Below are 14,642 nucleotides of genomic sequence, written 5' to 3'. Positions count from 1 at the left end.
AATGGACCAACAATTGACACGGAATTTTGCATGAGGAGAGATTTGCGGACAGGGAAGAAGTCTAACATTTTGAATTATCATTGGATTATATTTAGGTGTAAAGTAGACCACAACTTTCGTGTGAAATTGTTTTGAATACATGGGGGCGTAAATATTGGACAAATGCCCCCGGGGCAAAAACTAAGGGTGACATCTGTGAAAGGCTCTATGAAATTATTTTGGAGTCGGAGTTTTCCAAAATAGATTACATAAGGGGGCTTCCAAACATATTGCAGTGTTGCAGGGTATAACATGGTTGTAAAATAAATTTTCTGACAAATCAATAGAAGAACCAAAGAAATTCTAAGTATAAACTTAGTAAGAGTTTGGTGAGCTTATTTTATCGTTTTTCTTGTTTTGCATTTGACACAACTTCTGATAAAAAAAAATGATGTAGAATGCTAGTACTTTAAATCAACATCTAACATATATGTAGGCTTACACATCATTTGTCCTTATCATTTGCCACTAAATCACAAAGGCCTATGGCAAATGATGTCTGTGTTTGGATTGAATGACGGAATGAATGAATAAATAGCTCATCTCCCAGGCCAAATGATGTTGGTGTTTTTGAATTATCACCTCTATGTCATTGCCAGGGGCCAATAACAGCTTCCACAAGACCAGCAAACAGATACACTCAAAGATCAAAAACCATAGAAATCTTCGCTTTACGAATTCCCCTGGCAAAGATTTTGAATACCAATCTCTAACATGTGTTGTTTTGCTTTTTTCCTCTCTCTTTCTTCCTTTGTTTCAAATGATGATTATTCATTCTGTCTCAATGTTGGTTGGTTTTGTTTCATCATCATGTTGATGTTTTTTTCTTCTTTCATGTCATTGCAGTCTGTAACCGCACCTATTATGGCGACATTGGACGAACGTACTCCATTAAGGTGCCAACACCGCAGTGGAATAAACTCCCGTTTCTGTGTCACTTAACATTCACAGCGTCAGGACACGATCAAGGTGACATTGTACAGGTAAGTTTTGTGGTTTCAGATTTAAAGCGTAAGGAAAGTGTGTGTGTGTGTGTGCGAGTGAGTATGTATGTAAGTAAATGTGCATAGTTAAGTACAACGATTATAACCAAGGAAAAGGATTTTTACCGCAAAAATTACGAATAACAACAACAATAACGGCGACGACTACGATGACAAAAACAGAAGAAATTTTCAAAAAAAAAAGAAAAAACAAAAAACGCAAAATCTGTAAACCATAAAAATGATGAAGATGTATGACATAAACATAATCGAGGTAAACTTATGTGATGAGTGTGTATTTATGAATTTGCGACGAGGATGAAGACGACTACGGCTACATGCATGAAGAATATTTGCTGGCAGCAACTTTTTGGAACGCATGCAAATGACAAGAAGTTTATTAAGGGAACCGGAAAGGAATTATTTGCCTTGGCGTTGGCCTCAATACCAGCTGCTGTATACCACTTAAATGACATAAAAGGGCATATGAAGAAGCAATAAGGATGGGAAATTAAGAAAAGGGGTGGGTTAGCCATCCTCAGAAGGAGTAAACATATGAAGCTCATAATGGCTATTTTTAAGGAATTTTAAAGCTATAATCCTTTATTAATTTCGATTTTTTTTTGAGAAATTTAAAAATGGAAAACCGGGAATTTTTTTAAAATAAAATTAAAATTTTATTTAAACGCTATTTTAGAAAAACCTATTTTTATACCCCACACATTGCATTTTTTGTAACATGGAGAACGAAGCGAAATAGACCCATAGTTACTTTTGAGGATCCTCATAGTATCACTTTCTGGTTCGATTTATGCATGTTGGCCCATCCGTCCGACAGCCTTTCATATATTTTTGTGAACATGGGTCGCATTTATTATCCGATTAAGATGAAATTTTGCACACAATATTTGTCCTGCCCAAGGACGAACCCTATTGAAATTAGTGATAATCAGATAAGATATATATATATATAGCTCTCATATATCTTCAATCGATTTTGGGTTATTTGTGCACCAAAGTCCAAATGACCTGTATTTTAGTACATCCCACCAAATTCAGTTTAGAAGTAAGTATATCAAATTTGCTCCCATATAAAGGTTTCATCGGATTTGGGGCTTAAATCACTCACATGCGTAATATACACTCCAGAAGAATGATATTTTGTACTGGACATCATGCACGAAAATACCTCTGCCAAATTTTGTCGAGATTCATATAAGTATATAGCTCCCATATATATCTTTATCCGATATCAGGTTATTTGTCCACCAAATGGCTAATATCAGCCCAAATGCACTGAATTTTGGCAATTACGACTGAATGATGAATTCAGTACTCCACATTTGGCGTAAATCGGTTCATATATAGCTATAGCTCCCATACATATGTTTTAATCGATTTGGGATTTAAAGTCCCTCACAAGCGTAATATGCATTCCACAACAATAATACTTGGTACCAGATATCAGATACAGCCCTGCAATAAGTGTATCAAATTTTGTCCAAATCGGTTTGGATTTGGATATAGCTCCCATATATATCCTTAACCTATTTCGGATTAATTGTGAACCAAATGGCCAATATCAGTCCAAGTGATGTGCATTTTGGCAGATACGACCAAATTCAATATAGAAGCAAGTACATCAAAATTGGTTCAGATATAGCTGTAGCTCCCATACATATGTTTCATCCGATTTGGTGTTTAAGTCCCTTACTTTCGTAATATGCATTCGACAACAATGATATATTATATAGTTTTGCCAAATTTTATCGAGATCGGCTAAAATTTGGATATAGCTCCCATATATATCCTTATCCCGATTTCAGGTTCATTTCGAAAATAATGTCTAATAATTTCGTGTCAATTTCGGGACGTACGTTTCTATTTTGTGGAAAGCATATTTTTTAATATAATCCTTCTCGAAGTGATATTTGATATAAAAGATTAAAATGTCTCCTCCAAATTTAGTGAAAATTGATTCAGAATTGGATATGTCTCTCATATATTAGTTCCCTCTGAAACCAAACTTTAACTGCTCTAAAGCCAAATGTTGATCTACTTCAAATAAATTATTTTATTACAGGAGCTCTACTAAATATACATAGCGGTGTAGGGTATCGTATAGTCGGCCCGCCCGAATTTTGACTTCCTTACTGGTTTATCATTGAGAAATTGATATGTTATTAATTGGTCTTTTGAAGAAATCTACTTTCAATAGTGGATTTTTGAATACATTTCGTACAATCTACTCCTTGAGATAGCACTTGTAAATGTTCCTCGGAGAATCTATATAGTATATATTATTGACCACCAGAAATCCAAAATCATCCGCCTTCTAACTCTGAAATTTGGCACAATCGTTGGCAGTGAAACTAGGATTATTGATATTTAAAATGGGCACTATCGAGTCACGTAATCCCCGACTTCCGGTATTCTGAAGGTTTCATCAAGAATTTTCAACTAAATGGGTTGCAATTTCATTTTTTTGGCTCTCATATACCCATGCTATCTTCTCATCTTGATAGAGATACTAGAATATGCCAAACTTAAGGGAAATCGGATGATCATTTCGCGTTTTATGAGCTTCATGATTACCTAAAATCTCGACGCGTTGCGGGTGGACCGATATTGCCTTACTCCGAAATTGATCTAAGTTAGATAATAATGTTACAATCTGCAATGTTTCAAAAAAATCGGATACTTAATTCGAGAGTTATCGTGCGCTCCATCCAGACAGATCGACTCCAAATGTCCTGAAACGGATTTGGTCCAAAGAGACCTAGAGTCTACAACTGTTATTTCGATGAGGCACGTTTTGGCCGTATCAAATGATATATACCTTTGGGGTCATATGGCTGAGCGTCTAATGAGTGACTGACTGATTTATCAATGCCCAGGCGAAACGGTTGAAACTAGAATCGTGAAATTTTGCATGTGGGTCAATGTTGGCGGTTAGGGGTGAGATAAAGCTAGTTTTTGGAAATTCGGACTAGAAGTGTACTACATATTGTAAGTATATAGGTTTGAGATTTGGAAGTGGTTTTGGAAATACGTACTAAAATGCACTATATCGTACTACATTTGGTTTTTGGGGAAAGCATTGAGTTGGAGGTCTAAGATATGGTATTGGGATCATCTTTGTGAGGTTAGGTTGATTCATGGCGGGGGATTTGGGAAAACGAACTAAAAACTACGAAAAGTAGTAAATGTTACTAAATATTAATATTAGTCTTTGGGAATATAATAGATGTGGAAATCTGCAATATGGAGTGAGAGTCTTCGAAGTTGTGCAGTATAGACAAATTAAATGGTTTTTTAATCCTCCAACAATACGTGTACCAAAAGTACGAAAATTCACTAAACTTTGTATCATTTGGAATGATGTGAGCGGATGTTATTCAAATTTTGTTTCAGAATCAATTCTTTGAAATTGGGTTGATGTAAGGAGGCGATTTTCGAAATGTGTACTAAGTGTAAGAACTGTACTAAATTATCAAATCAACTACACGAAAAGTACTAAACAGTCCTATATTTGGTACAAATCGGTATAGGGTGAAATGTTTGAAATCTTAAATTTGATATTAGGGTCGCTATTTATGCATATCCTGGACATTAAGATATGGAGGCCTGGACATAGGAAGGTGGTTTCGGAAATGAGTACTATAATTGTACATTAAGTACAGAATGGTACTATATTCGGTATTGGGTAAAGGGATAGATATAAAATTCTGAAATTTGATATTTAGTATAAATATATTTATTGGTATATAGATTTGAGATTAGAAGGTGGCTTAGAAATCCATACTACATTTGTACGAAATATACTAAATTGTACTAAATTTGGTATTTGGTGAGGGATAAGGCTGGAATCCTCAAATTTCATATTGAGGTCTCTATTGGTATCTGGAATTGAGATATGGAAATGTGTACTATCTTAGTACGAAAGGTACTATGTTTGCACGAATGGTACTAAAATTGTTATTGAGTGAAGGGTAAAATCATGAAATTTAGTGTAGTTGTCACTGTTGGTGTCTGCCATTAGTATATTAAGGTGGTTTTGGAAATGTGTACTATAATTGTACGAAAAGTACTAAATGATACCAAATTTGGTATTTGATAAAGGGATAGGGCTAGGGCTAGAATCCTTAAATTTGATATTGAGGCTTTTGCTGGTATCTGGAATTAAGATATGAATGTGGTTTTTGAAATGTGTACTATAGCAGGGCGAAAAGTACTAAATTTAACTAAATTTGGAAATGGTTGAAGGGATAGGGCTAGAATCCTCAAATTGGATATTGAAGTCCCTGTTGGCAATTGAAGTTGAGATATGGAGGTGGTTTTGAAAATGTGTACTATAATTGTACGAAAAGTACTAAACGGTTCTTAACTTGAAGTTGGGTAAAAAGATAAAGCTGGAATTCCAAAATATGATGTCGGTTTCTCCGTGAAAATGCGTACTATAATTGTACATGAAGAACTGAATGGTATTATATTTGATATGAGGTGAGGGGAGAGAGATAAATTTTAAAAATTTCATATTAAGATCACTGCTCGTTGCTGAGGTCGAGATATAAAGATTGATTTGAACATGCGTTCTATAATTGTTCGAAAAGTACAGATTTGTACTATGTTTGGTATTGGGTGAAGGCTGTGGATCTAGTTTTCAGGGCTTACATATGGAAATGTTGAAACGGTTTTGGAAAAAAAAATGATGTGGGCCCATTGTGCTGTGACTAGTATCCTCCTCAATAAACCTCCTATCATTCTATGTGAAAAAGGAAAAACTTCAATGATATATAAAATCATGAAAGTCTGAAAATTTAGTACGGTGTATGAAGTTTTAATTAAAGAATGTTCTCGAAGTGAACAAACACGAACTGTTTTAACGAAAGAAAAATATTAAGGTGGAATTTTCGCAGACGAAGTTGCGGGATTTCGCTGGTAGCTTTTATTTAATTTAAGAGTTCTCAAAGTCGAAAGTTAAAAATGCTTTCATCAAAATTAGTGAAAATCTATCCGGAGTAGGATATACCACAAATATATATTGTCCTTTCGATTTCAAAATGTAACTGCACGACTTTTGGCGTTCTTTACAGGGTTAACATAATTTTAGAGGACTGTGGAGCAACGAACAAAGATTTACTTAAGACTGTCGTAGCTATAGTAGGGAAATTTTGAAAACAATATATAGGGGTTGTCAGAGCTGTGATACAGGATCTTTTGCGAGCAATTTTGCATTAAGTTATAGATTTACTTTCGCGTTTTTTTTTACTTTTTTCAGGAATTATAATCCTTGATTTTATTGTAACATTATTTAAGGCTTCTTAGAGATATGATTTGGAATTTTTAACCAAACTTATTTCAGGCTACTTTTAATGGATATCAAAACCAAGAGTGTTAATTTTGGAAACTCGTTTTTAATATGGTGCAATCAGCAAATTTTTAGATACTAAGTGATTTGAAAACAAACCTCAGGTTTAATCATTATCACTCGGGAGCGAAACTTGCTCTCAAGCAAAATTGTTCAAAGAGAGAGAGTTTTTTATGTAATCTACTCTTCACTCTTTTGTTTTGTGTTGGAGTACTGAAAATACATTTAACATAATGTTAGTCGATGTTGAGTTTGGTATTTTAAAATAGCGGAAATCGAATAGACTAAAATACCAAAAAAGTAAAAATTTAGGAGGAGGACCCCAGACTTTAAAATATGACAGATTTTCCTTTGCCATTGAATAATGAATTATTCAAATTTCCCCCCTTTTCCAAAAGAAAATGGAAAAAATATGCCATTCACTTCAACATCCCTTCCACGAACTGTTTGTCTAACCCACTGACTGACATATGTCACGTACTCAAAGTGTGCCAACACAAGATTATGCCCTTGTCACTGTCACTGCTTACCTTTAACTAACTGCCACTGTCTTACATCTAACATACGCTGTTCATGGCAAATCCCTAGCACATTGTTGTTGCTGCTGTTGTTGTTTGTGAACAAAATCATGATAACCCCTCCTGCTGCAGGAAAAAAAATCAGCTCTAACAACAACAAAAACTACTTGAAGTTTCTACAACTTGTAGATGGCGATAACCTGTAAGAGACATCCGCCACACCGGCGAACACTATTCACTTGACATGACCCCAACGAAAGCATTTACAGACCAAACAGCCAAAATTTGCCAGACTGTATAAACCCGTAAGTAGATATTTTTTGCGGGTACCATAACGAAGGAAAAAATCCTCAAAACTTCTATTTGTTTACTTATATTTTTTTTTTTTGTAAACGGGGTAATGGGGGAACAAACTTTCCACCGCTGTAATGTTTAATAATTTGTTTTAAACTAAAGTTTTGAGCAGTTAAGTGTCATACCGTTATGGTTTGGCATTACAGTACAGTTTGTTTTTGATACTGGGGGATTTTTATGAGATTCTGTGTGTGGTGGGGTCATGATGGATAACTGTAAGGGTAATGTAATCCGGTAAACTTGATGTCTTATTCATAAAATTATGGAGGGGATCAGCAAAGTTTTTTAATTGTTTTTTTTTTAGTTTCCATAGGAAAATTTCACATCAGTGACGTTTTCATAGGAAAATTTCACATCGGTGAAGTTTTTCATAGGGGAAAATTTCACACCAGTGAAGTTTTCCATAGGGAAATTTCACACCAGTGAAGTTTTCCATGGGGAAATTTCAAATCATTAAAGTTTTCCATAGGGAAATCTCACATCATGAATCAATAAACATTTTAAATCAGTGAAGTTTTCCATAGAAAAATTTCACATCAGTGAAGTTTTCCTTAGGAAAATTTGACATCAGTGAAGTTTTCCATATGAAAATTTCACATCAGTGAAGTTTTCCATAGGAAAATTTCACATCAGTGAAGTTTTTCATAGGAAAATTTCTCTCCAGTTAAGTTTTCCATAGGAAAATTTCACATCAGTGAAGTTTTCCATAGGAAAATTTCACATCAGTGATGTTTTCCATAGGAAAATTTCACATCAGTGATGTTTTCCATAGGAAAATTTCACATCAGTGATGTTTTCCATAGGAAAATTTCACATCAGTGATGTTTTCCATAGGAAAATTTCACATCAGTGATGTTTTCCGTAGGAAAATTTCACATCAGTGATGTTTTCCATAGGAAAATTTCACATCAGTGATGTTTTCCATAGGAAAATTTCTCATCAGTGATGTTTTCCATAGGAAAATTTCTCATCAATGAAGTTTTCCATAGGAAAATTACTCATCAATGAAGTTTTCCATTGGACAATTTCACATCACTGAAGTTTTCCATAGGACAATTTCACATCAGTGAAATTTTCCATAGGAAAATTTCACATCAGTGAAGTTTTCCATAGGAAAATTTCACATCAGTTAAGTTATACATAGGAAAAATTTTACGTCAGTGACGTTTTCCATGGGAAAATTTCACATCAGTGAAGTTTTCCATGGGAAAATTTCACATCAGTGAAGTTTTCCATTGGAAAATTTCACATCAGTGAAGTTTTCCATGGGAAAATTCCACATCAGTGAAGTTTTCCATAGGAAAATTTCACATCAGTTAAGTTATACATAGGAAAAATTTTACGTCAGTGACGTTTTCCATGGGAAAATTTCACATCAGTGAAGTTTTCCTTAGGAAAATTTCACATCAGTGAAGTTTTCCATAGGAAAATTTCACACCAGTGAAGTTTTCCATAGGAAAATTTCACATCAGTGAAGTTTTCCATAGGAAAATTTCACATCAGTGAAGTTTTCCATAGGAAAATTTCACATCAGTGAAGTTTTCCATAGGAAAACTTCACATCAGTGAAGTTTTCCATAGGAAAATTTCACATCAGTGAAGTTTTCCATAGGAAAATTTCACATCAGTGAATTTTTCCATAGGAAAATTTCATATCAGTGAAGTTTTCCATAGAAAAATTTTACATGAGTGAAGTTTTTCATAGGAAAATTTCACATCAGTGAAGTTTTCCATAAGAAAATTTCACACCATTGAAGTTTTCCATAGGAAAATTTCACAGCAGTGAAGTTTTCCATAGGGAAATTTCACATCAGTGAAGTTTTCCGTAGGAAAATTTCACATCAGTGAAAATATCCATGGGAAAATTCACACCAGTGGAAGTTTTCCATAGGAAAATTTCACATCAGTGAAGTTTTCCATAGCAAAATCTCAAATCACTGACAACATTTCTCATCACTGAAGTTTTCCATAGCAAAATTTCCAAACACTGATGTCTCCTTTTCATATTTATTCCAACTCTCTGTTCTGCCTTCCAAATTAGTGGTAATGTCACATTCTCCTTTGGAGGACAATAACCTGAGGTAAATGTAAATCAGTTCCTGTTATCTCTTTTCCACCATTATTTTCCTTTTTTGAAATTCACGTGTTAGGATTGTTGACATTTCAGTGACACCAGAAATACGTCACATGGCAGCATAAAATTATAAAGCAGTATTAAAATGTTTTATATATGTGTGTGTGGGTGTGCGCATTCATTCCAGAGATATTGCCCTTTTTCGCATGGCATTTTAATTCCATATTCACACCATGCTCAGCTTGTTAGAAAATAAAAAAATATCAACCTGCTGGTAGTTGTCGCTTAATGTTCAAGTTGCTGTCGTCCAAAATGATGTTATCATTATGTTAGACACAACAAGACGGCGTAATGCACAAATTTAATCCCGCTTTTGCAGTCTCACATTAAAATTTGTTCTATAAATCTCATCCGCAGGTTATGTGAGTGTTGGATTTTAAGATTTTTTATTTTTTTGTAGCAAAATCGTCAGGCAAAATCCCATTATTGTTGTTTTTATAAAAACAACGTTTGTTTATGAGTGGAGAACGATGGTAATGTTTACCAGGGGGTAAGGCAGGGAATACCTAGGTTTCGGAAAGAGCCACCAATCCTCATCAGTTCCCTTGTTTCTTGTCTGGGATATTCTCCCCAGAAGTTATTTAAAAAATAACTTCTATGACAAAAAACATTTTTTTAAGCTTACGATCTCGTCACTTGGGTAAAAAAATGTTTTTTGTCATAGAAGTTATTTTTTAAATAACTTCTGGGGAGAATATCCCAGACAAGAAACAAGGGAACTGATGAGGATGAGGATTGGTGACGGAATCTTGTATGAATAAAATAACTCCTACTAGACCAGCTAATATAGACAATTGAAAATTCCCCTAAAACTCTGAAAAAAAGTTATTGAACGTCAGGGGTCAACATTATTCCAAGAGTGAAAGTCTTTGAGTAAGTGAACGATATGTCGACGTTCTGGGTTGATCTATATAATTTGCATAATGCTCTTGAAATTTTGCATTCGCTAAGGGTTAGGATCAAAATAGAAATCTGTTTTGGAAAAGAACGGAAACTAATAGATTAGAGACAGATTATCAAATTGTAACATCCAAATCGACGCGAAAGAGTACGTAAAATTGGAAATATTGTGAAATTTTGCATAGCACCAAGGCTACCGAAATAGACTGGTAGAAAACTTCTTGCGTGACTATATGATATTTTTGCAGATCTGCAGAAACTTTGCCGAAATGTTGCCTGGCCTACCCAACCACCTATAGAAGTAGCTTATGAAAAAGACCGGTACCCAATCCGGCTATAGATGTTGCTTATGTGTTTGAAAAAAATCTAGATCGGTCTTTCAAAGTTTGGAAGACCAGGACAAATTGGTTATATATACAGCAGCAAAGAGGCTATAGACGAATGCTTTTAGGGCACAGATATGCTAATTAGGTCTTTGGAAAATAGATTTATATTTAAACAAGTTAAAAATATCAATCGGTTTTGTCGGCACTCACCCAACGTCCGTTGTCGATTTCGTATCTGACCTAATTAATGCAACGTACCAGATTTTTCTTCACTTTATATGAGACATGTGAAAAAACAGATATAATATACCAAAATGTTCCATTTCCTTTAAAACTGATAAACAAATTGGGATGTGTAAATTCTGAAATGGTTGAGAGAATTATTTAGATATCAAAGTTTGTTGTAAGAAATATTAATCAGAATTAAAGAACCAGATTCTTATTTCAGATAATTCAATTGTTAACCCTATGCGAAGTAGGCCTTAGAAGAAATCGGCCCATTTTCCATTTTTATACCCTACACCACATAGTGGTAAGGGTATTATGTCTTTGTGCGTTTGTTTGTAACATGGATAAGGAAGCGAGATAGACCCATAGTTACTTTTGAGGATCTGCATAGAATCACTTTCTGAGTTGATTTATGCATGTCAGTCCGTATGTCCTTTCGTCCGTTCGTTTGTCCATGTATTCTTGTGAACAAAATGCAGGTCGCATTTATTATTCGATTGAGATGAAATTTTCCAAACAACATTTGTTCCGCCCAAGAACGAACCCTATTGAAATTGGAGATAATAGGTAAAAATTTAGATATAAATCCTACATATATATATGTCCGGTTTGGCTCTTATTGTGCACCAAACGTGTAATATCAGCCCGAATATTATGGAATTTTGGACATACAACCAAATTAGGCCTGAAAATAAGTATGCCAGTTCAGATATAGGTATAGCTCCCATATATATTGTTCATTCGATTTGTTATTTTTGTCCTCCGCAGCCGTAATATGCACTCTGTAACAACAATATTTTGGGAAATTTATCAAATACAGCTCAGAAATACACTTGGTCAATTTTATCGAGATCGGTTAAGATTTGGAAATATCTCCCATATATAACTTCGTCCGATTTACGTTTTATAGTGCACCATACGTCTAATATTTGCCCAAATGGGATGAAATTTGGCACTTACGACCGAATTGAGTCTAGAAGCAAGTATGCCCAATTCGATGAAGATCGGTTCAGATATAGCTATAGCTTCCATGTATATTGTTCATCCGATTTGTTGTATTTGTTACCCATAGACAAGGAAATATATCAAATACAGCTCAGAAATATCTTTGCCAAATTTTATCGAGATCTGTTCAGATATGGATATAGCTCCCATATATATATCATTATATGATTTAAAATTAATTCTTCATCAAATGGGCAATAAAAGTCCGAATTTAAAAGATACAAATGATTCTGCATATTTAGTCCTTTGAATTTCAAATTATAATTATAATCATTGTATAACCTTTTAATTGTTATGTGGAGCTCTACCAAAATAGCAAAGTGATACCCTACACCACTTTGCTATTTTGGTAGAGTGAAAAACTTGACCTTTTGTGGGTTAGTACCAGAAGGAGTGATTTCAGGACTCAATCTAGGTTTCATAATAATATTACGATGTACCAAGTTTGCACGGAGACGAAAACTTCCTTCTAGGTTTATAGTGCGAATCATCCAGCCAGGCAGACAAAAAGACGGATAAACCTAGATCAACTCCAAAAGTCTTAAAACGGATTTCCCCTCAAAGGGACCTTATTTCCAGTCTCTTACACAAAATGGTTTTAAAATATTTCATTTTGATGTTTAGCGAAGAGGATATTAGTAAAACCATCGACAATAGAACCACATCCAATTCTTCTGTTCAAAACTATTTCAACGTCTCTATGTGTAAACGCTAGTGACCTGAATATCAAATTTGATAACTTCGACTCTATCCCTTCACCCATTAAAAAATGTAGTAACATTTAGTATGCATATTTAAAATAATCTACATTCTCCATCGTAGACACCAATCGTGATAAAAAAGTAAAAAATCTGTAAGTTCGGCCGGGCCGAAATCCTCCACCATTTGGAACGAATTTAGCAATTCTCAAAAACAATAAAATCCGTTAAAAATTCTGTTAAAATTTTAAAAATGCCGAATGTAGTTGTTATATTAGGGTCTATACGACAACATGAACCTGCGTAGGTGACGTTTGTCATAAGCCATTACAATATTCAAATGCGAATATAAAAAAAATCGGTTATAATGTCGATAAAATCAAAATACCGAATATCGGGAGGTGCCGTTATATGGGGGCTACACAAAGACGTGAACTTGCACATACACTTTTCTGTCATAGGCTGTAGTATCCATTACGAACTTCAAATACAAAATTTGAAACAATTCCGGTGAATAACGTAGCAAAAATCATCAATATACCGAATATCGGGAGATACTGTTAAATGGGGGCTATACCAAATACCAAAAGTTCTGCGGACATAACATACATTTGAGCAAAATTTTATCAATCTACTTCAATTCGTTCGGAAGCTAGAGTGATTGCCACTGACGGACAGACGGACGGACATAGCTAAATCGACATAGAATTTTATGCTGATAAAGAATATATATGCTATGTGGGGTCTAAAATGTGTATTTCGAGGTGTTACAAACGGAATGACAACCCCTACATACTATGGTGGAGGGTGTAAAAATTAGTACCATTTAGTACATTTTGTACAATTATAGTACGCACTTCCGAAACTTGCTGCATATCCTAATTCCAGTTACAAACAAAGACATCAATATCAATTTCGGGATTCCAGTCCTATCCCTTCGCCCAATACTCAATTTAGTACCACTTTGTACTTTTCGCATCAATATAGTACGTATTTTCAAAACAATTTCCATATCTTAACTTCAGATACCAAGAGAGATCCACAATATCAAATTTTGATATGCTCCCACATAAAACACGCCTAGTTTCGAACTTAAAACCTTCGGATTCTTATTCGTATGCACACACTCTGTGCGCCGTTATTAATTACTCCCAAAGAAGACAATACGATCTTTTGATTTTTTTAAAAAATAAACCATTATATTGAGGCCAATGGTGACATACAAGGCAGTTTATTTACATTACCATGGAATAGGTTAAGTAGGTCCCAAATGCTTGCCGAGAATCCCAACAGGACCAAAAATCAAAATTCTGATATCACCTAAAACACTATTAGTTTACCACACGTCTCGTCGGTATGTTAGACTTTTGAAAATAAAAGCCACAGTCAGCGAGCGGGTGGTTAAAAAATAGTCACCCCCAAAAATAATAAAAAACTTTGTGGTTTAGCTTGAGGTAAGTCATTGTGGCCGATTTAGTTGTCGCCGAGTTTTTTTTTTTTGTAGCTGCTGCTTTTGTTGGCCCAAGTGGCAACACACAAGCTGTCGTTCAATGTTCTTTTATTTAAGGAATTTACAAACACCCCACACTGGGGTGGTGGTGGCGGAGACTATCCACTGTGTTTGTGGAGATATTTTCTTCAGGGGGCTGATTTAATGTAAATTTTGTTACTTTTGTTGTTTCCTCCCCAAAAGAAATTTCGTGTGTACTTCGAGCTTACCTTAAATCTTTGTTTTAAATATTTCATGAACAATTAAATTACATCCTTTTGTCTATTACTCTTTCCATGTCCCTCAGTCTCACCGTTTGTTCTACCTTCTTCCACTGAATAGCTTACCCCTTTTGTTACAACAAATATTGTGTTTTTTTTTTTTTTTAATACGAAATTTGCTTAGCCTGAATGAAGAAATCCTAAAACATCTCTGAAAAAGCTCTTTCCTCAATTTCCTTCTTAATTTAAGCCAAGCATCAGAAAAAAAAGCGGAATGAAAAAAGAAACAATTTCAAGGTATTTACGCAGAATGTAAATGGCAGGGAAATTGGTATTAAAGCAGTCAATTTTAAAATTCTCCATGAAATGAATTTCAT

General features: G+C 34.6%; 1 protein-coding gene across 1 annotated transcript in view; it reads left to right on the top strand.

The window, feature by feature from the left end:
• LOC101900285 (uncharacterized) overlaps positions 1 to 14,642 on the top strand; it is a 510,960-nt gene that overhangs the window by 160,368 nt on the left and 335,950 nt on the right. Inside the window, exon 4 of the mRNA XM_059129113.1 lies at positions 886 to 1,022. Coding sequence (XP_058985096.1) covers positions 886 to 1,022 — 137 coding nt within the window. The remainder of the gene's footprint in view (positions 1 to 885; positions 1,023 to 14,642) is intronic.

Source organism: Musca domestica, unplaced genomic scaffold (assembly GCF_030504385.1).
Source record: "Musca domestica strain aabys unplaced genomic scaffold, Musca_domestica.polishedcontigs.V.1.1 6, whole genome shotgun sequence".
In the NCBI taxonomy this organism is placed as follows: domain Eukaryota; kingdom Metazoa; phylum Arthropoda; class Insecta; order Diptera; family Muscidae; genus Musca; species Musca domestica.
Note: the sequence above shows the minus strand (reverse complement) of the source record. Positions and strands in the feature narration are given on the sequence as shown.